The sequence below is a fragment of the Podarcis pityusensis genome (assembly GCF_964106645.2).
Source record: "Podarcis pityusensis genome assembly, chromosome: 10".
Lineage (NCBI taxonomy): Eukaryota > Metazoa > Chordata > Lepidosauria > Squamata > Lacertidae > Podarcis > Podarcis pityusensis.
Genome location: NC_138035.1, coordinates 74,336,586 through 74,360,069, shown reverse-complemented (window position 1 = coordinate 74,360,069; position 23,484 = coordinate 74,336,586). Strand labels below are relative to the sequence as shown.

The following is a 23,484-nucleotide window of genomic DNA, read 5'->3' as shown; positions in this document are numbered from 1 at the left end:
GTAAAAGGATTATATTGTCACTCTGTGAAAAAGATGATTTACAGAGGAGTTGGTTCCCAGGCAATCCTATTTAAAGTGTGAAATGGCTCCCTGAGGAGAATAAGTGATGTTTATAACCTTCGTTTAAACTCTTCTCTGGCCTCTCCCAGTGCTCTGTTTATTTTGGAATCTGATTGGTACTGGATGTGTATATGTTTCAGGAGTTCTGCTCCGGCACCATTATCTGCTACACAAACTTTGCGCTTCCATCATCTGGGTGGTTGTTTCCAATGAGGCTTTGGCCAGAGTGGCTTTCAATAAGTATATACAGCAGATTCTGAAAACAGTGGAATTGAGAACTTGCCCAGTGTTCCATATCTAGGCATATTGAGAACAAAGCTAAACCCTCCCAGAAACAAATCCAGGATGCCCCCTGCCAAGCAATAGGTATTGCATTTTATCCTGTGTCCTAAAATTGTTGTCTTGTGCATTTCACCATTGCTGTTTCACATCATAGACTACTGCTTGTGAGATCAGGGAACTGCACAGCATGACAACATCAGTATACAAGCTAAGCTAAGTTGTTGTAGAGAAGGAGGGAGGGATTCAACATATGGCTACTAGGGGGCGGGGCAAACGTATTGTTTTTTGTAACATTGGGTTCCATCCTCAGGAAAATGAATCCTCCCCCAATGCGTGTGTGTGTGTGCGCATGCACGCAAACGCACGCGCATGCAGACACACACACACACCACACAAGACCAGGAAGATAAGAGATTGCATAACAATATAGGTTTGGAATTGGAAGGATCATCCCTAGAAAGCAAAGCATATTAGTAACACAAGATGACTCCCATTACTATTACATATAACCCAAGGTTAAGATGCTGCAGTATCACCTACAATCTATGCTAGAGAACAGTGGAAAAACAAGGTGGGGGAAGAGAAAAGCTATCAACAGCCCCTCATCTTGAAACCGCTGCTCACCTGCAGCCAACTGACAAGACATGGGTAGCAAAGCACGTAACTCCTCAGTAAACCCAAGAGCCAGTTGCACTCTTTAATTACCCAGTGTTAATTAAACCATTGTTAGTATGCTAGTGCATACTTGGAGGCAAAAATAGTGTGTACCCAGGTATTACATGATGTGTAAACCATGTCTGATATATCGAAAACGAAACAAAAAATAGTAATATTAATTACTTCCCCTCTCATTTATGTACACAAACACACAGAGATCAGTATGCAAAGGATGCAGGTAATCTTTATCTGGGATTTCAGCCTAAGCAGGGCATTTCATAGGCAATTGCTTCTTTTGTCTTACGCTGGCATTTCTCCAGCCCTCCCACCCTGTGCAAGCCACCACTGCCCCCTTCTCAGAGTATTGCTGATTCCCATCCTGCCATGGCACTGACTTCACACTATGGGTGTAGTGGAACATTTCAGGAGTCCTGCTGATGTTTCTGTACGGACAGAAGGAGGGATGCTCACTTGTCAGCAGCAAGATTGCTTCTGATACTTGAATCTGTGGCTGCCTCCTCAGTCTCCCAGACAGGCATCAACATGCTGCCCAACTACGTATTGTGGATGGGAATTCCTCCTGGTCAGTTAAATCTATTGTGCTTATTCATCCTAGTTAAACTGTCAGGAAAGATGCCAATTAGTGTCACTAGTTTTGTAGTTATCTCTGCATTGATAATAGTACCAAATACTTTCTTGATTCCCCAGTTACCGGTAATCCTGTATTTGTCACATGGGCAGCCAGGATAGGTTAAAGTCAATGACCCAGCGATGAAAAAGGAATCGGGTCTCTGACCCTGAACCAATCACAGTTAGCTCTCTGTGTGCGCGCGCGCGTGTGCGCGTGTCATCAAGCCATAGCTGAACAGGGTTTACCATAACTTTATTTTGGATATATATGCCATGATTTATACCTCACATTTCAGGCAAATAGTGCAAGAGATTTACAAAAGACTCAAAACATGAACAGCACAATGGCACAATGCTATTTTTCAGCTCCAAAGTGAGCCCCATTGAATTCAATGCAGCCTGCTCACAGGCGATGCTAAACACCCTTAACAGGAAGTGTGAACACAGTCCTATACATGCCTGCCCCAGTGCAAGTCCCATTGCACTCCATGGGGCTTATTCTCGCTCAGGTAAATGGTATAGGATTGCTTCCTGAATCGCACTGAATGCAAGTTTCTGGCCACTTGCCTGCTGACTGGCACCACCTGCTTCCTTCACACCCAGCTCTTTTCCACTGGTTTCAGCCAGTGTTTACTTGTTTTTTAGGGTTCCATTATGGCTGCATCAAACTTCTTAAATTTCATTGATTTGTACATTGCTGCACAAGACTTTTAATATTTCCCTTGGTAGTAATTAAGTGATTGATATGGGAACGAGAATGTTGTTAAGAGGGCATCACTTCATTCAGAGTCTTGCACAGTCTGTGCTTTTTTGCTAAGATTTTGGGTATGAAAAACCTCACGATCAGATTTGATTTTAAACTATGTGGTGTTAGTTCATTGCTTAGGGGCTATCCACAACACAATAGACCTTGAGTGCTTTTAGAAACAGCTGCATATCCTGAGGCAGGAAAAAAATAGCAAGCAAGCCAGTTAAAGCTTAGAAGTTATGTCTAGAGAAAAACATTGAATTTCAAGAAAGGTCTTGCAGCATTTTCCTTTGGCTTTAAGGGAGGGGTGACTGGGAGGGATGCAGATGTGGGGCTTTGGACTGATCTACTGATTTGCACCACCCTGCAGCTGCTAAAGGTACCACTATTAGTGGGAGAGGAGCTTCTGATGAGCAGCAAGTAGCAATGGTGGACATGGCTATTCCCTATTCCCTGTTGCCATCTAAAACAAAGCCCAAATGTCTGTATCTGTGTTTACACACTTGTATACTTCTTCCTGCTCCTGCCTCTCCCATTTCTCCATTCTCCACCCTCCGTTTCCACTCTTGCCTTCTCTCACTGTCAAAATATAGATTATAAACTCCTCAGGGTAGGGACCTGTCATGTAATAATGCTGCTATATTTATGATGATTTATTGTTGTTATTTTGCCACTGGCCAGTGCAGATGTCAAACAGGCCTGGGAGCAGAGCACACATGCCTGGGGACTGGAGCTGGTCTGGCCTGCTTTGGATTTATACCACACGTATGTTCAGCAGAGGGAGGGCTTAGTTGAGCTCCACCAGTGGGAAATGATGGACTTTCTTCTGTGTTTCACTGAAAATTATCAATGCTGCAGCCCATTTTTCAATGAAGTCTATGGCCAAAATGTCAACTCATTTTAAGAGCACTAGATTGCACCCTATTCTTTGTAGAGTGAAGAACAGAGAGGAGAGCATTGTAAAACAATATTCTGAACCAAACATTTCAAATGTCTCATTTATCTTTTTTCAGGATTGCTGGTGACACAGCCCTCAATAAAAATATTCACGAGTCCGTCAGTGCACAGATTCGCAAGAACTTTGCAAAAAGCAAATGGAGAGTAAGCTATCATGTTCTCAGTTGCTTGTACTGTTGGGAAGAAATGATTTTAGCTTTATAAGGGAGTCTGCTACAGAGCAAAACATGGAAATTTTCCCAATTTTCAAAAGAATGCTTCTGATTTTCAATGGGAAAGTTTAGCTTGGCGTAGAGGTGCAATTCTTTTGTGAAGAAGTTCAGCTGAACTGGGCCCTGGGAGAGGTCCTCTGAGATAATGGACCCATGTTTTCCTTTCTCCTTCTCCTTCTGCTTTATAAAGGAGAAAATTGGGAAGAGGGGGGATAGTATGCTCCGGCCATATCCTCCATAGCACCCCAAACAATTCCATTCTTGCAAGTCCAAAACATACATGCCCTCCACCTATATTTATTTAACTACTAAAATGCCTTTTTAGCAGTAGCCCTGGCCCAGCAAGTCAAGTTTAAAAACTGATGGCATCAATGTCATTTATGCAGATTTAAATTATCAGGCACCATTGATTTCAGTGGAACTTAAGCATAGCTAACTTTCTTGGAAGTGGTGATAACAATTAACTGGTTTCCAATTTCTAAACTACTAATTGGTATCTAATATTTAGATTTCACTTTACTTCTCTGTCTTCTTGCAGTATTGCTATATATAACTAGCAGTGCAATGGTCATAACTGTCTAGTCTTGTCCCTTTCTGAGGGTGGGAGTGGTGCTTTGGATTGGTCTAGTGATGGAAGGGAAAGGGCATGAGAGATAGGGAAGGCCATGTTCAAAATGGTATGTGGTGATGTTCTTTGTTCTTGAGTCACACGTCCCAGACACCGTCCAATCACAGGTGGCATGGCACCATCTGCCCTACGTAGCTACTGCTCATCACAGCTTTGGTTGTATGTCCTTAAACCCTCAACACTTCAGCACTGGGGAGTGAAACAATATATTTGCTGGATGTGAATGTTTTCTCTTAGTATTGTGTGGAAATAATATTTTTGGAAGTAACTGTTAAAAACATACACACAAAAGCCACACACACACAAGCACATCACCAAATGATACAGTAAGACAACAGGACATCCTATCTGATTAAAGAGATGTCTTCCTTTGAAGTCTGTGGTGCTTTGTGCAAGGGCCACTTTTTTTCCTTCACCAGGTTCCAGAAGCCAGGAAAATACCCAAGAGCAGCTTGTTCATTTATTTCTGTGTTGTTTTTTCCAGCAAGCATTTAATGCCACAGCAGTTGTGAGACACATGAGAAGGTTACATCTTGGCAGCAGTTTGGACAGTTCAAATGTAAGCATGTCAAGCTCCCTCAGCCTGGCGAAGCCACTTCCTGATGGAACAGCCAGGAAAGATTGTGAGTACATGACCCCAGACTAGCAAAGCTTGCCAGATCTGAGACTAGGTATCAGCAGGCATTTAGAGGTCATCTGTGCCACCTCTCGCTCCCTGCTCTGCCTAGTGCACACCTCGCTCAAGCTGATGCTGCAGTGACACCTGGGCGGAGATGGTGGTGTCTTGGGCTGGCTGCTTCTCTGCCTGCTTGCTTGGGCAACAGCCTTTCGTCATGGCACTGTCAGTTGCAGGTTGGGAGAAGGTGGCTAAACAAGACAGCTAGGCAGCAGGCAGCTCAGGAGGATGGCACTGGGCAGCAGCAAGAGGGTGGCAGGGAGAGCCTGCCTCCTTGCTCTGTTTAATTATAAAGTCAGACCTGAATCATTGCATTGGAGCATAGGAAGCAGCCTTGTGCTTTCAGACTGTTACGAGCTCAGTATTGTCTTGACTGGCAGTAGAAGACATTTTCACCACCTGCTATGCGAACTACAGATGAATGAGGATTGAGCCTGGGGCCTTCTGCATGCACTGAGTCGTGGCCGCTCCCAGCATAACACATTAAAGACGTTGTTTTTGGCCTGTATTTCCTGAAACACAGGGATCTCACCTAGTGCTGAATCATCTTTCTCCCAAAAGCACAGCATGTCTCCCAGTTGGTTCACTTGGACAGCACAACTGTCATTTATATTTGAATAAATGGGATGCCTCTTATCTGCAACTGCTGTTTTCTCTCTGGAGATCAAACATTTGCACATTGGTATATTGTCAACAACTCAGTTCTGCACGGGCATTTTTGCCATGAATATCCAAAGAGTTTATAATCCAGTTTATAATACAGGATCTGAGTATCATGTCCAGAAAAGAGCTTTCCTTTCCCCCCTCCTTTTGAACAATTTGATGAGGGGAAGTGAAGAAACCAAGAATGATACTGTTTGTCAAATGAAACGGCTGGGGAGAGTGAGACAAAAAGTGAACACATTTCACACGTTTGCAGAGCCCAGATAGACTAAGGATCAGACCTGCTGTTGAGCCAAGTGAGGCAGCCACCATAGGCAACAGATTTGGCATAGCACAAAAGGACAGCAAATTGTTGGGTATTTAGTTTTTATTTTTGAAACATAATACATAATTTTTTTTTAATTTGTTACTGCCAGTAAATTAAATAATCGTTGAAAGGAATGCTCCCAAGCAATGTTAGAAGAAGGAGCCCAAAGAAGTTGCTTTTCAAAGTGGTTAGGTTTCCTCCTTCTTCAAATTGCTGTTACTCAGAAGTCTTCAAACAGGGCTCCAGGAAAGTTTATCAGGATTCCTCAATGAAAAGATTAGTGAGAGAACAAACTTCCCTACAGCTAAATGACATTGTAAGGTAAATTATCAAAGTACATTGAAGGGGCTGCGTGGACTGCAGGCATCAGGTATCTGCATGCATGTGTCAGAGCCTCAGACTAATCACTGGTAGAAACTGTTATTGCAAACCTTAATTTAAGCTACAGACTTAGCTATTTAAACAAATTAAAGACTTCAGTGGCCTGTATGCAATAGATCTGCATCCCACAATGCAAAAGGCAGTGACTTTCCATTACGAGGCATGAAAAACATTTGCTTCATGAACCCAGGGCTGGTTTCTTCTTCTAAAATGACAACAAAAATTCATTGTGGGTATCTTTATTATAAAAGATGAACCCAAAGCCTCTTCCTGAAAGAACTGTGCTTCTGTCATCTGTTTGTTCTATGAGGAACGCACGAATTCCCCCAATCTCAAGGGGGAAGCTGCTTGTGGCCCAGGTGGATAGACCATGCCCCACTGAACCCACAGCTGCGGCAAAGACGAGAAAGGCATGTGGACTGTCATTCCAATTGCTTTTTGCATTCACTGTAGAGACAGTGCCCCTGAGGAATGACGGGCTAGAAACTTCTCTACAAACTTTTTTCTGTCTCTGGAAAGAGCAGTTCCCTGCAGGATAACAGGAATGTTGGCATCATCATAACTCATAATCACAATTTCATTCCACCACCCCCTCCAAGGAACTCTCAAGGTAGCAGATGCAGAGTATTCCCATTTTAACTTCATCATTGAGTTTGCCTGGTAGATTAGGCTGAGAAAGTCACTGGCCCACTGAGCTTCATGGCTGAGAACAGAACTAAACTATACAGTGGTGCCCCGCAAGACGAATGCCTCGCAAGACGGAAAACCCGCTAGACGAAAGGGTTTTCCGTTTTGGAGGTGCTTCGCAAAACAAATTTCCTATGGGCTTGCTTCGCAAAACGAAAATGTCTTGCAAGTTCCTGCGGGGGTTTTTTTCCTCCCCCCCCCTTTTTCCCAAGCCGCTAAGCCGCTTATCAGCTGATCCGCTAAGCCGCTTAACAGCTGATCGCTAAGCCGCTTATCAGCTGATCCGCTAAGCCGCTTAACAGCTGATCCGTTAAGCCACTAAGCTGCTTATCAGCTGATCCGCTAAGCCGCTTAACAGCTGATCCGTTAAGCCACTAAGCCGCTTATCAGCTGATCCGCTAAGCCACTTAACAGCTGATCCGTTAAGCCACTAAGCCGCTTATCAGCTGATCCGCTAAGCCGCTAATAGCGCTAATCCGCTAAACCGCTAATGGGCTTGCTTCGCAAGACGAAAAAACCGCAAGACAAAGAGACTCGCGGAACGGATTCTTTTCATCTTGCGAGGCACCACTGTATTATGTATTTGGGAGCTATCCCTGGAAATGGCAGCCCTGTGTCAAAATCTCCCACTCCCCATCTGTAACATCTAGTACAACTTTCCCAGTCCCTTGAAATTATTGCACTGTGCATTTACCCATCCCCAGTCCACATCACTGGATCGTGGGAGACAGGGAAATTCACAGGGTAATTAATGGCTTCAGAATGTGAGGTAAGTTATGCTAGACATTACAGAGCAGGGATGGCAAAACTGTAACACAGGCATTTTTGGCAGTAGCCCTGTGTTCATCATAAAATTTAGTTTCTCCCTGAGTGGGAGTGTAAATCTGGGTTTCCTTGTCTCTGCCCAACACTCAGACAACTACACCATACGAGCTCTTTGTTTTTTCCGTTGGTGGCTTCTGACTTTTGTCGCTCTCTTTCAGGTATGTCCCCATCCACCCCCTGTAGTTTTGCATCCTCGGCTTCATCCGCGGTTTCTGCCGTAGGAGAGCGGAGACCAAGGCAGACCACAGTGACAACAGTGCATACAGGGACCAAGTGATCCAGACTGCTGCTGCCCCCGCCCTCTGGAAGAGGTCAGAGGTGGGGGGAGTGCCCAGGCAGGCGTGGAGATGGAGGCAAGCCTTCTCCCGGGTGATTTCATCCTGCATTGCAAGCTCAGTGAAGGACTGGAAAGAAGGATTTTTTAAAATGGCCATATTTTATACTGCAATTCTGAAATGTTGCATTTATCACCAACTGCAATGACTCTGGGAGGGTGGGAAGGGTCAGATCTAACAGTATCGGGTGCTGAGTTAATGAATCTAGGAATGTTCTAATGGACACTCATGCTAGTTCCTCAATGATTTACTCTATTTTCAGTGTAGGTAACAGTATATGCTTTTTCATTAACTAAAGGTCTCAACTGGATTATTTAAATAGAGGTGATTTCTGAGCATTATCATTTTCTTCTTTTATTCTTCTCCATATTTCTATCTGTGTTGGTTTTGTTCAGGGCTAGAAAGCATACACAATTTTGCATTAACCTTTCAGATCAAAAGGGTTTCAAATGCATAGTATTCTTTATCTTAGTTCCTAACATTGGACTGCAAACTAGTCTGGATCTTGCAGTGATGTGAAAACTAACTGCTTTCTTCCACCTCATTTTGAGAAAAGGTTGGTTCCTTTCCCATCACATGGATGCTTACTCAGCAATGGTCTAATTCTGAGTTGGTGCTTATGAACCTGCAGCCAAGGCTGACATTTGAATATGAGAAAAAACAAAATAGTACGTTGGATTGGAGCAAAATGCCACTAGCCTGCCACTTCCTACTGGATTCTGACAGTCACATAAAAGTTCCACCCAAGCAGTCCTGCTTTACAGTATTGCTCTCTCTCTTGGTATATCTGCCTATGCCACCCCGATTGGGTTGTTTTGTTTTTGAGAGGGACAGGATCAGCGAAGAAGTACAAACAGCCATGTGCATAATACCCACATGACAGTATACACAAATGTACATATTTGTTTTCCTATACCCATGTATGCATATATATGTAAAGTAGCTCTTAGTGTGGTGAACAAAGCCCATTTGGGATGCCTGGGTGAGTTGGAGCCGTCTCGCCTACCTTTTGTTTCTAGCTGTGCTGAGAGTTCTGAACTCTCGTGTGACTGACAGGATGATGATGCTATCACAGGTTGTCTCTCCTGGTGTAGTGAACGGTCTTGTGAATGCCCAGGCACTTCTGTAACATGTCTGGTAGAGATTTTGGCTCAGTGCCTCCTGTAAAATCTTACCTAGGAAATGGTGAGTTACAATTCCTGATGTATGCTGGAGCATACACAAGACCAGTTACTGCATATGAATTCTCATGCTGTGGCAGAACAGTTGTGCGAATTAGCCTTCACTACTGTAGCTTGCCACAAATGAGGCTTGCCAAAGCATTCTGAAAGGCTTCTGAAGGGAAGTGGTACTGTGGCTAGTCAATAGCACTGGGCATCAGCAATTCTCATTGAATTTGCTGTACTACTTGAAATAATGTGTTGTGTTTTGCAGTGTTTTGCACACTGAGAGCTTCTTTAGCTAATTCAGAGAAGTAGCAAAAGTTTGAGTAGCTTCCTTTCCCCACAGTTTCAAGTTTCATCTGAAGGCAATGTGATGTGCCTGTTCTTTTCAGAAATGTGTATGTGTTCTGCCTTTGCTCTAAGAATGTGTAACTCCTTCCTTATGTGAGGAGCAGAAGCCCAACAAATTTATGCTTCCTCTCTTTCCACGTGTCTGGAATGTCCAGTGCAACTTTTAAAATATAAGTGCACCAAAATATTGGGAACGGCCTTTGAAAGTTCTCCATTTTAAACATCTGTGGTTATCCGTCATGTGACAAAAGCACACTGTGAAATGGAGGGCTGCCTATGTGTATGTGGTTATTGTTAATGCATACTGCACCAAGGGCTGTAATTTGTGATTACAAGGAAGGAAAGGGCTGAGCTAAATGAGCAAGATCCCTTGGTAGGCAGGCGTTCACCCCAGCTGGTCATAACAAGAAAACTTGGTTTCCTGATTTAAACTCCCCAGTGAAGCTATCGTCCAAAGTACATTTTAGAAACGCAGGCATCTGATCTGCTACAAACAAATAGGGCCACTCTTTCTTCTCTGCTATGGGATATACTTACTACTTCCCTGTGTGTATAAGATATACAGATTTTTAAACACCTGCCCAATTCTGAGTGCATTAGGCTTCATTGGAAAATACCTTATAAATTCATTCCATGCTTCTCTGGTGACCCTCCTGCCACGTTTATGTCAATTGCAGTTCAGTGGCAGAAGAGATGCTTTGAAACCATCATTCTTCAGGCCCTGTGCTTGGCATCGGGTTAAAGGATCTTCCAGAGAGCAGGACCACTGCACCAAGGCCTTTGGGCAGCTGCTGCCAATCAGTGCAGAGGCCATTACTAGGCCAGAGGGTCCAATGGTCCACCTTGGTTTAAGAGAGTTTCCTATGCCAGATACCAGCCTGGTCTTCCTTGTACAGAACAGCAAGACGTAGTTACCTAAGAATTGTCATGCTGCTCACAGCAAGCATTCAGCTTGTTAAGCATTCAAATTCTAATATCAGCCGGCCAGCTGCCATGGGAGCTCACAGACAGAGCGTGAAGATGGAAACCTTGCTGGTACTTAGTGATGCTCTGCATCAGAACAGAGGAAGTTCTTAGAAGACCTCTGAATGTATTCAACAGCAAATAAATATGTTGCAAAAGACTTTGACATATTCCCCCCCACCTGAAACTTTGAAGATGTCATTTTAGATCAGACTCCCTAAACAAGGAAGTCTAATAGAGTCAGCACAGACACCATATCACTTGAGCCCTATAAAGTTATTACCCATGACAGATTTCAGTACTGGTTGTGTTCATAATTTGGAGTGAGACACGGAGCCATTCCTGAACCAGTTTTCCCTACAGAAAAAATCAGCAACCACCATATTGTATTCTACTGTACACAGAAACATGGTCTGTTGACCTTACAGGAGTTTTCTAAAATTCACAAAAGAACATTTGACTTTTCCATTGTGGCTACTTAATACTCAAGATATATCACTTAGTAAATCCAACCACAGATAACACCAGCTGGCCTATAGCATCTTGGGAATCTGGTTCTTGATCAAGTCCCTTTTGCTCAAAGTGTAGGGTTGGGATTAAGGGAGAGAGAAAATTGCATCCCCATATGCTGCATTGACCATACACAGTCCCGGTGTAAGAATTAAACTCCACAAACGCTCTATAGGCATTTCAGCTAAATACAGACAGTAGTCCCACCTCCACTATCTACTGTCTCAGTCTTTACCACCTAAAACCCAAAGCCATGTATTACGGATTTAGAGCAAAGCAGGAGTGCAAAAGCCTGTGTGGTGTATCTGCTGCTGAGCTTAGAGTATTCTAGACTGGTGGTAGGGACTGGATGTTTGAACGCTTCTTTGCATAAAAACTTTCCCTGCATATACAAAATGAGTCTGTCCAGGAGATGGTTCAAGGGTATTCTTCAGGGCAGAGTATGAATGGAAATAAAGAAATATTGACATCCCTTCTACCCAGAATACCCAGCACGCTCTTGATCAGTGCACATGATATTGATGCTAATGATACGAGGGAAAGAGAAGGATGTTTGCCATGCTAGGAGTGGTGGCCTGATTCAAAAGGTACTTCAGTAAAACTTTCTAGATGGCATAAGCAAGTGAACCAGTATCAGGGTGCAATCCAGCCAGAGTTAAACACGGTTAAACCCCATGTATGTCAATGGGGAAATTGTGCAGGTACTTAAGTCTCTCCTATTGACATCAGTGGGACTGACATGTACTTAACTTTGGCTGCATCATTTTGTAGACCTTTTCTCTCCCTGCTTCTTTGCATTCAGAAAAGTAAAGGCTGTCCATATTTCCTTATAATCTGAGTAATGCATACAACCCTTTTTGTCCGAGTTATAGAACAAGTTTCTCTTACACTTTGAAATCTTGTGGCAACTAAGTGGCTTGCTTGTTTATTTTATCTAGAGAGAAACCTCATTGATGTTTCTGTTTTCTGTAGGTCAAAGCTAATTCAATTAAGGTTAAATCTTTATGGCACCAATTCTAAGTATCAGGATTCAAGCAGCTGAAATGTATTCCCTTTCTTTGTTTTGTCTTCGGATGCATACCTATGCAACAGAGTGATTTCATCCTTCACCTCCCAGGTTTTTAAAAAATAATCTAGTTTTAAAAGTTTTCTGGAAATGGGCAGTGTGAAAGCGTATGTTTACCAGCTCTATTTATGTCATTTATGTCATGGACACTAGCCAATATGTGCCCACAACAGCCATACATTTATATGTGGTGAATGTGCATTTATCATTTATCCTTTTTCTGCTGGGAGGAGAAACAAATCTTTCCCCCCTGGCAAAACATGTTGAAAGCCAGTTTGGCCAGAGCCCAGAGGCCAGAGTGGGGTGGGAGGGATGTACATATGTCTTGTGGGCCGTGATGAATGTATCTGTCTCCAGCTCTCAGAAAATGCTAGATTTAGTCACAGCCACACACATGATTTGTTTTGGGTTTTATTTTAATTTTTCCCTAATAGAAAACATCTCCAAATGTTGGTAGGAGATCACTGCTGGATAGACAGTGACACCAAAATGAAACTGCATGGAACTGCTTTGCATGTTTTCAACTGAATGCTGTTTTTATGCTTCCCTTCCAAAGGTTTGCCTCTGTGTTAATACACATTCCAAAGTCCTAGGCTTCTATGTCTAAAATGCTATTTTGTAAAAACAATCTGGCTCCATAGCTCATTAACCATAACTTACTCCAGCTAAATGCAAAAGCTAATCTGTGAACGAAGCATGGCAATGGCAAATAAGGTAATTTTTCCCCTCCTGTTTTGAACACTGTGGTTTCTAAAACAAGATCAGCTCTATAGAAAGACCTCTATCTATGCATTGGTCCATTGTGCCTGCAGAGTTGAGATGTCAGAAACAGAGTCCATCAAATATATTATTAAAACAAAAAGTAGCAGGAAATCTCATCTGCAAATTACAGCCACAGAACGTCACAAAAGTTCCATCACTCTGACTTTGCAAGTAGAAAGATACTCTGCCACATGATCCTCAAAGTGGTAGTCTCTTATTTGCGCTTGGATCCTTGATTAAGGATCAGTAAAAGCAAATAAGTCAGCCAAAACACGTTTTGTCTGCTATTACCACTCTTCACTTGCAGTGCTCAAAAAAGAGATCAGTTTGTGCAGCTGGATCTTTAGGTTCACACAAACTGCATCTCTTCCTTGGTTGGTGCATTTCCAGAATCCCCTGCAAGAAGCGGAGATGCCAAAGCCAACAGACAGGGGAATCTTCAGCAGATATGGAAGGATTATCCCCAGGGTAGGAAGTTTGAAAGCTACTATTCAAGACTGAGATGTACATAGAGTGAAGCCATGCACACTTTGAATCCTTTCTCCAGGGAGCACTTGGCCTCCAAGGCTTGCACTTACTTAGCAGAATGTCTTATAACTCTGGGACCAGGCTGCTGCAAGAATTTGCATGCATGGAATAGTTATGCACAGTGAACAAAGGACTGGGCTGTTTTGCAAAGCATCAAAGATCAGAATGTGTTTTCAATTAAGTCATTTCTGTTGCACTCTATGATATCTGGCTCATGTTTGTCCACAAAAGGCTCTCCAACATTTTCTCAGCTACAAGATTAACTCTTTGTCTCATATTTTGCCCACTGGAGTTCCACTTGTGTCATTTCTCTCTCATTACTCTCTTCTTTTTTGAGGCAAGTAAAATGAGCAACAACTTTGTGGTAATCCAGTCTGTGACTGTTGAAAATGTATAATTCATTTTAACTCTTTGGTGTCCATCTTTGGATCTAAAAGGTGGAGTGTAATTGAAAATACATAGAAAGAGCTGTATTACTACTCAGGCCTGGCTTACGCTCTTGAAAAGTGCAGTTTCAACCACCACTAAGGCTCCAATCACACGTCACTCTGGGAAATATTAATAGATATTACGGTTTTCTGTCACACTGGCAACATGTGTCCTAATGTGATGGGCCTTATCAGCTTGGCACATAAGCACAGGCTCAACCCAAGACAGGAGAGTGGGGGAAATGTCTGATACCTGGAGCTAAAGTAAGACAACCTTTAGAGTTGGCAGAAATCACAGCGTTCCAGGTCATGTGAAAAGTGGGCCCACCCCATAGTTTTAATAGTAGCCAGTGCACTAAGCTGCTCATTTAAGGATTTAAAGCAAAAGGATGGTTCTGCTTAAAAATGTGCTTCAGATTTCTTTGGAGAATTAAAACTGACGGGAGTCAGGGCTGTGCATCCATTTGACAGGTCCACCATAAACAGCCATAATCTACTATACATGTTTTAAAATCTCAGTGGAAAACTAAGGGCTGAATTGCTTGTTCTGATTTGGGGCAAAGCTGTACTACAAACTGTAACAAAATCTCAAAGCTAGGTTAACTAGCATGGCATCCCACAGAGAACTCTGGGAATTGTAGTCTTGTGAGAATCTGTGGATCTTATTTCTTTCATTGGCATGTAGCACCCATAATTAATATTGGAAAGTGAAATAACTGGAAGTGGGATGTCTGGTCATGATGGTTCCACAGATTTTAAACTGGTTTATATTCGCAATATAGACAGGCCCCAAAGGTTGATTCTCTGGACCCCTCCGTATGTGACTGGCTGATTTGATTTTCCATCCTGCACTGGATATGGATATACAAAACCTTATTTCTTTTTGCAGTTATGCCTTTCCCAATACCAATGTGTTATATTCAAAAATGCTAACTAGCTAAGCAGGTACGTGATTTTGTGTTGATACAATTTTTTTATCATTCCCAAATTGCACATCATCGTGAATGTACACAACTGGCTTAACTATACATTGTTCCCAGTCCAAATATATGCAGACTTCTGGGGTTTATGCAGGGTGGCAGGCTGCCAGTGTGATAAGAATAATCTGCTAATCTTGTTGATCTGAGGTGGAACTGTTTCTCACAAGCATGAACTGCAAACTCTTCACCACCACCTTTTAAAATATGGGCTAAGTGGCAACCTGCTCAAATTTATTATTTCTTTGTGAGCTTTTTTAGCTGAAGCTTTCAAAGTAGTGCACAGTAAAACTGATTAAAATAACATAAAAGTAAGAACGGATTTCAGATAAAGACAGTCCATGTGCAAAATCAGAAGTCAGCAGCGGCAGCCAATTCCCCCAAAACTAAGGGCTAACGCTGAAAGATGCAAATTTTTGCCTGTGGAACTTGAGATGCAGCCAATATAAGAACATTTCAGCGCTTTGAAGTGGCAATTCAGAAGGCCAATCTGGCCTCTGAATAACTTGGAACTTTAAAGCATGGGCCCCCTGGCTGTTCTTCAGTTTGGGGGGTTGGCGGGGTCTCATAGGGGGGCTTGTGATGTGTGCTTGTGAAAAAGGATTGAAGTAACTGAAGTCAAAACATGCATATTGCATTGCAATCTGATCGGGGGGGGGGTGAGGTGGGCTGAATAACCTCTATACACAGTTGGTCATGTGCATTGACCTTAAGAACTCCTTTAGGACTAGGTGGAAGTATTTTGGAAAGCTCCCAGCAGTGTTATCATCACATATCAACATAGCCTCACAAACCATGATATTGTGCAGTTTGACACCAGTGTTGCTGGCAAATAACATGATTGCTGATTTCAACTGGTGATTAGGTTACATCTAGGGATGTACTTTAATCATTAGACATGTTAGTAAACTCAGTGGAGTAAGAGATAATTCATTCAGTACTTTAAAGAAAGGAACAATATTAGTTTACAACATTTCTTCTTTCTGTGCCCTCTCCTACTGTTCTTACAACATGTAATCCTAACTCGGTACCTGGGAGTAAGCCTCACTGAGTTCAACAGGGCTTACTTCTGAGTAGACATGGTTAGGATTGCAGCCTTCATTAAGAGAGCCTTCTCAAGGGACTCGTTTTTGTGGGGCATTAGTATAAATAGTTTGTACAATCCAGCCAAACAGAGCATTTTCAAGCCCCACTAATTTCAGCTGAAAGCATTTAAGAATGTATTTAAATCCTCCATTGAGATTAATGAGATTTTAAAGTGCTTTGCTTTGGATAGATCATGCTGAATATCCAGGTTTGGGGCCGCAGTCTGACACTGCATGAAGTAGCATGTCCAGTGCTTTAAGTGAACTTGCAGCAGAATCCCATGCATGTGAACCAAACTTAACAAAATTAAATTCAAGGAACTTACTCCCCCATGTGTGTGTACAGGGTTACAGCCTTAAACATGCTAGACTTTGTCGGATGACAGCATTTTTGTCCTGATCTGGCAAGAGATGTCCACATGTGGAAGTTGCCTTGTACACATGGGTGATATGAAGATGTGCATCGCTGTTGCAATGCACCTCCAAGCCCTGCCCAGCTGCTTGGGTGCTTCTCCTAATGCGCATAAGAATGCACATCTCCATAGCTACTCACTGTAACACATGACTCATTGTTTGCAACTGGAGCTGGATTAGGAATAGTGTTTCTAATTGGGAATCAGCATTTCATGCAAAGTAGTCGTTCGTTTTAGCTTTTTAAAAGCTCAGTTTAATCAGAGGAAAAAACCTGGAAATATTCCTCAAGCAGCACTTATGGCAAAACATCTCTTTATTAATATTAATTTTTTAAAGAAAAAAACAAAGATGCAAGCATGTTTTATAAAATAAAATTTTAATAAAGCATAACAATTTAATCCAGGAATGTCAGTGTGCCTAATATAATAAGTCTTGTGATTGGTTCAATTTCATAACACCGTCCTTGTTCCAAGAGAAGGAGAATTGTGTATTTACTCAATGCATGTAAGAAGACATTGCAAAATGTTAAACCTGCGTAAGGAGTTTGCGATGCTGCAAATTGTTAATGGGGCTACTGTTGCAAATTATTCTCTGCCTTGACAATCATGTATACATATCAAGATTTCTATCATAATGATAATTTAAGGGATATTAAGAATGGTTTCCTCCAATAAATCCAATTTAAACCACTTTATAATGAGACATTTATTTCTGGATTTACTATGCATGTGTGTGAAACAGAGAAGATGGGGAGGACTTGTTGACTGGTTTGGTGAATGTTTATCCTGCTTTTTACCAGTCAAAGCCTTCAGAGTATATCACAGCATTATAAAATAGGCAAATAAAAATGTAAGAAACATGCCTTACAAAAGCAGGAGATTACTAACTTTCACTCACCCCTGCAATTTACAGCTCAAGGACTTGGCTGAAGAAATATAGTATGGATGACCATCTGAAGCATCAACTGAGGGCTTGTCCCACTGCTTTCCCCCAGGAAAAAAAACACTCTGCAGCACTGGATCAGCAAAAACAGCAATTGGGTTTTCTGCAGATTGCTGTTTCTCTGATTTAGAACTAAACAGCAGATTTTCCCAAAAGCTTCTCCACTGCAATTTCCTCCCGCTAACCCAACTTAAACAGAAGTTGACACTGGACTATAAAGACACAGGGTTGAAGAGGAATTATCATTCTGTCCTCATTATAAAAATCTGAGCCAGTTACTACTCACTAGGTTTGGGTGCAACAATATCAATCCCACAATTTTAAGGTGGCTTGGTTATATCGCTGTACCCACACCTTGAACCACAATATGTCTGAAGTGATTCTTTGACTGAACAGGAATCATTTTATTATTTTGAGCCATTTGGCTTCATGCCTCACATTTTACTCGCTGTAGCAGCCAAATCTTTCTTAATTTTTGTCTTAATTATGCTTGGGGAGGCTCAAATTATTTGGAAAACATGAAAATGGTGTCTTGTCTCTGACAGCGGGTGACCTGGAATTCCTGTGAGGACATTTGTGTTTTTAAGGCAATAACAACTCTTCCTCAAGACACTACTATGTTACTACTGTTAAGGCTGCAAGCCTAAAGCATTGGACTGATCAGTTCTGTCAGAAGAAACCACTGAATCCAGTCAGACTAGCTACCAAGTGCCGGTGTGTAGGATTGCAACCTCAATTATTTTGTGAGCCTACTTGCACTTAGAAGCTTGACTGGAAACATTAAATACCTCTCTAATAAAGGAAGAACATACAAGAGTACATAATAAAAATAAATTGAATAAATGGTAACAGAAGTGGCATAATTTAGGGTTGCCAAGTACAGTGGAGGACTGTTGTTGCAACCCCGTGTTTAACTGCTTCTCCCAGGTGCCTGGGAGAGAAATGATTTCAGTGTACTCCAGCAAGACAAGTCTTATGTTCTGTCTTTTGCCAGATCGTTTTTATTGATTTTCCAAATTTTAACAAATCAGACACAAATTAAAACAAATTTAATACAATTTTTCCAAAAATTGAATTCTTGCCCCCCATCCTCAATATGTTCACAATTTCCTCTTGCTGCATTACTTTCCCTGTTATTTCTAATTCACATTCCATTCCCTAGAATTAACCTTATATTACTTTTTTTTTTACTTATCCTTCTATCCATTTGCCCATTCATGCACATACAATATTTTAACATTTCCATTATCTACATGAGGTGCTCATCAAATTGTCAATACACAATTGATCAATAATTATTATTTCTAAAATAAATTTCCTTTCCTTCCTTCTGTGTGTATAAAAACCTAATAGTTCACTTTCTTTAGATGTTTTCTCTTTATTTCTTAAATGCACAGTCCACTTTGCCCAAGATTCTTCCTGTCCAAATCCTCTTTAATTGTCAGTCCACGTATCTCCTCTCACCGCTTATAACCTATTGTCCAATTTAAAATAGGAGTTTCAAGGATGACCATCTGGCTCAAGGTGTTTCCCCCATAACAACTAGCCCATCATGTCAGGGAAAGGCAGGCTGTATTTCCTTGAGAACTTTGGCAATTCAATCTTTGGTCGTCCGCCCCTTAAACCAAGTAAACTCTCACTGATGTATCCTGCCATTGAAATTTCCAAGGTTGCCTCTATATGGATAAATCTTCTTCCTAGCCCGTTTGCCATTCTTGTTCTTCTTGTTCCTGATGTTACAATAAATCCTTTTGAGCTGAATCTTGGTCTTGGGTCATGCCAGAACCCATCTACGTTTCCAATGTCATGTCATGAATAAGTGAACCTGCAAAACCTTTACTGCTATTTAAAAAGAATGGAATTCATATGGAATACTCTCACTGTTTGGGTGCATATATGTGTTTCTGTGTAAGAACAATGCTATATTGTCCATTGTTCTGTCCCTTACATGTATATAATGAAGTTTAAATAATTCTGTCAGCTTTTCCGACTTATTGTCCCTAAACAACTGTGGAACAATTTTGGGCTCTTGTGGCAACACATGAACAAAAGGCTCTGTACAGAATCAATGGCCAAAGAGAGAGGGCTGCTTGCAGTCTCTGACCACAGTGCAATCTGTGATTGATATCAGTTTTACCAGTTAATTAGACAGCAAACCTGCCAGTCTGATATTTCAGTTTCCCCAGGACAAGCTGCATTTTTCCAATCACAGCCTTAAAAAGAACTCAAAGTTCTATCCCACAACCGGCAAGTGTAAGCTTTTGTGGTCAGTGGATACTCCTTATTCAAACAGAGTGAAAATGGTTCCCCACAAACCACAGTTTCCTGCATATTGGAAAGAGAAGTCTTCTTGAAGAAGAGAAAGTCAAAATGAGACAAACTGATGCTCCAGGTAAGCACATTGTGCCTCATTCAACCACAGCAGATGGACATTATTTTCTATCTTTACATTATGAGCAAACCAGATGCCTAGAGGCACAGGGCCTTCTTGGCAGTGGCACCTCCCTGTGGAACGCCCTACCATCAGATGTCAAGGAGATAAAGAACTACAGAACATTTTATATTTACTGTAAGCTGCCCAGAGTGGCTGGGGAACCCCAGCTAGATGGGCAGGGAATAATAATAATAATAATAAAATAATAATAATAATAATAATAATAATAATAATAATGGTGGTCAGAGTTTTCAGCATTCTGTTCTGTAGCAGTTTCTGTACTTTTGTCCTAATGAATCAGATTCTGCAACCATGGCAGCCAAACTCTGTGTCAAAGTGACTTCTATAAATGGAAAATAAATTGTTGTGCTTTTCCATCACTTTACATTATTTGCTTCAGTTTGCATAGTTTCACAATTTGTGTTTTGATAGGGGCAGGTTTTGGAGAGTATTTGTGGGTTTTTTATGGTGAAAAAACTGGGACAGAAGAGTTGGAAATGGGAAGGGATATTCAACGACGCGAGTGTTTGATAGTTTTGCTATGTATTACTCATCCTTCCAACTTATTATTTTCAATGAAAGCTGCCCAGATGCTTACAAGTTTTTTGAAGAAACAGAGCAGGCTAGGAAAACCATTGTTCTCAGGGGTCAGCGTTAGCATCTTCATATTTAGCTAGATAACTGGGACCCCTGGGCGGAAGAAAGATGGGGGTGAATTAATAATGCAGAGTTTTAGAGAATAAGAGCTTTACTGAGGTAAAATAAACTTCTTCATAAACAACATGCTTCCAAATAGTTTGACTGAGATTCCATACTGACTCTGCTCACAACTGAGGCAGATGGACTCTGAAATCTTACAGAGAACAGAGAGGAAATGGCTGCCCAGTCCCCTGCCAGAGGGACTCCCCAGGTGGCAGTCAGCCTGGATAACCTGACTAGGCCCACCTGACCGTGCGGTCCCAGCCCTTCCCAGCCTGCTTGGCTGCTTCTGTCCCAAGACAGGGAAGGAGAAGCCGCAGGAAGGCAATGAAGGAAAAATGACAGCGGCAACCATCAGAGAAGAGTTTGAGACTCAGAGGAAAGTTCCAAGTGAGTCTGTATTTTCTCAGAAGAGTTGTTTTCTGAGGGTCTAGGACAGGATGCCCAACTCTTCCCTAACCCATTAGCCAGTGTCTATAGGTGAGGATTTTGGTGAAAAAACTGAATAGCTCATTAGTTTGCACAAACGTTGTGTACCAGATGCACGGTGGGATGGCAGACTTAGAGGGCACACCAGTCAAGAGGCTGGACAAGATTTTATTTTCTCTCTTCAACAAGAACAGAACAGCTACAGGAAACACTTGATTCCACCCAAATAAAATCAAGTTCAGGGCTACCCAGTGACTAGACTGTACAGGCAGCTCCCCATTTACGCATGTTCGAGTCATGCACAACCAAACACATGCACATCCTCTCAAACCCCGAAGTGGCAAGAAAATGGCAAAAACTGCATGAAGACAGCAATCCCGTGAGCCTTTGCACTGACCTTTAAGGCCTGCGGAGAGTTGGGGTTTGAGCAAGGAAGTTTGGAAGGAGCAATTGTGGCAGAGTTGGGTAGATTTTGGGCATAGCTTTGTTGGACAAATTTGCCCCAGGGATCTTCCCCAGAGGGAATCAACACCAAGATCAGACAAAACCACAAGTTGTTTATTCATGAAACTGCGCTGGACGGACACTCCCCAGCTCATGCTGCAAAGAGGGAGGGCCCCGTCCTGTTTATATCATAGATACTTTATACCAGTGGCACGCGTGCCAGAGGGGGCACTCGGAGCCCTCTCTGGGCACGCACACCGTCACCCCAGCACAGCGCCGGCAGACGGCGAGGGCTCAGCTCAACTTGGGCAGCTGAGCAGCCGCCTTCCTCCTGAGGCTTTGCACACCCTCCGGCCGGGGCCACTGGGAGGCGTCGGGCAGGGCGTGTCACGCGGGAGCTGGCAGAGGAGGATGGCATTGCTGGCGAGCTTCAAGAAGCCCCTTTGTTCCAGCGCCGGGTAGCCAGGCAGGGCCGCCTCCGCCCCGTCCTCGTTGCCCCTCACCCAGCACCGGGGCTCCAGGCCCCACTGGCCGTGCCATGATCGCCGCCCACTTGCTGGCGTCAAGTGCAGCGGTGAGGGCGTGCCCGGGGCCACAACGGGCACCCTGCGCAGGGGCCGGTTAGAGCTGGGCAAGGGAGGTGGGAAAACACTGTTGGAATTCACTTTCTCTAAAAGCAGCTCTAGCTGCTGCAGAAACAAGTATTTTAGCCTAACGGAGAAGATGAGTATCTCATAGAGAAGACAAACCCAGTCTTGTGGTGTTGATGTCCAAACGTATTAACTACACTTACCTTCATGAAGGCAGACAACGGTGCTGAGAAGGGGTAATTGTTAGGTTAATGAACAGCAAAAAGATCTCTAAGCATCTTCTCTTTCAATGCAAACACTGAGAGAGCTTGCCTAGACTTCACACAAATTCCCCAGATGCAATGCAAAATGGTAACCAGGTACTTCTTTCTTTAGGGCTAAATAGGAGTCAGAGTAGTGGCAGCTACTGCAGATTATGCACCAATTCAGCTTAAATTGCCGTCTTGGCACTTTGCGATAAATAAGTGGGTTTTGGGTTGCAGTTTGGGCACTTGGTCTCTAAAAGGTTTGCCATCGCTGCTTTATACCCTAAAGCCCGTCCGAATTTCCCTCCTTCCATCTCCTATTGGTTATTGGTTTATTGCAGTTTACAGACTTCCGCCTATTTCATATTCTCCCCTTGATATGTACCCCCACCATTACATACATCACATCTTGATGTTAATTAGCTGTATCTCCACCAGGGGTGGTTTGCCTACTAGTTATAGCCCTTTTAAGCATGCACAATAGCTCTCTTAACTGCTCTCCTCCATTTTTCCTCGTGATTCTGAGTCACCCACAAGCTGTAGGCTGCTCTCAGCGAATTCTATATTTGTTACCACAAATTTCCTCTGTCCTTGCAAAGCAAGCAGTCTTGCAAGCAAGCAGTCTCTCAAGCCACAGCAAAGTGAGACCTGGTCATTTCATAGAATCATAGAGTTGGAAGAGACCACAAGGGCCATTGAGTCCAACCCCCTGCCAAGCAGGAAACACCACCAGAGCACTCCTGACATATGGTTGTCAAGCCTCTGCTTAAAGACCTCCAAAGAAGGAGACTCCACCACACTCCTTGGCAGCAAATTCCACTGTTGAACAGCTCTTACTGTCAGGAAGTTCTTCCTAATGTTTAGGTGGAATCTTCTTTCTTGTAGTTTGGATCCATTGCTCCATGTCCGCTTCTCTGGAGCAGCAGAAAACAACCTTTCTCCCTCCTCTATGTGACATCCTTTTATATATTTGAACATGGCTATCATAACGCAAGCGGATACAACAGCAGAGCGAGGCATGCTAAGCTTTTTCTTACCCATTTATCCCACAAGCTTGGAGGAGGTTTTGGAGTTTTTGAGAATAATTTATTTAGGAGCGAGAAGTAAAAGTTCTGTTGTGTGTTTTCAGGTGGTGTGGGTCCCATCTGTTTTGTGTGTGAGCTCTTCAAAATCAAAAGTATTCTGTGCTCCAGCTTGTATATTCTTGCTGCCTGCACACCCAAACCTAGATGAGGTTGCATCTTGCTGCAAAGACAGATGTCCGTCTTATCATCATCATCGTCGTCATTGTCGTCATTTTTTATTTTTATGCCGACCTTTCCACAGTTAAGAAAACAATGCTCAAGGCGACTTACTGCATAACAAGATTTACGTAATTACAAAAGTCATAAACAATAAATAAACCA

The 23,484-nt window shown here is 42.6% G+C and overlaps 1 protein-coding gene across 1 annotated transcript in view; it reads left to right on the top strand.

Annotated features, from left to right (window-relative positions):
• Positions 1–14,396, top strand: part of CAMK1D (calcium/calmodulin dependent protein kinase ID) — a 241,532-nt gene extending 227,136 nt beyond the window's left edge. The window contains exons 9-11 of the mRNA XM_081023853.1: positions 3,391–3,478; positions 4,659–4,797; positions 7,872–14,396. Of these exons, the coding sequence (XP_080879979.1) occupies positions 3,391–3,478; positions 4,659–4,797; positions 7,872–7,990 (346 nt within the window). The 3' untranslated portion in view covers positions 7,991–14,396. The remainder of the gene's footprint in view (positions 1–3,390; positions 3,479–4,658; positions 4,798–7,871) is intronic.
• The last annotated feature ends 9,088 nt before the right edge of the window (positions 14,397–23,484 follow it).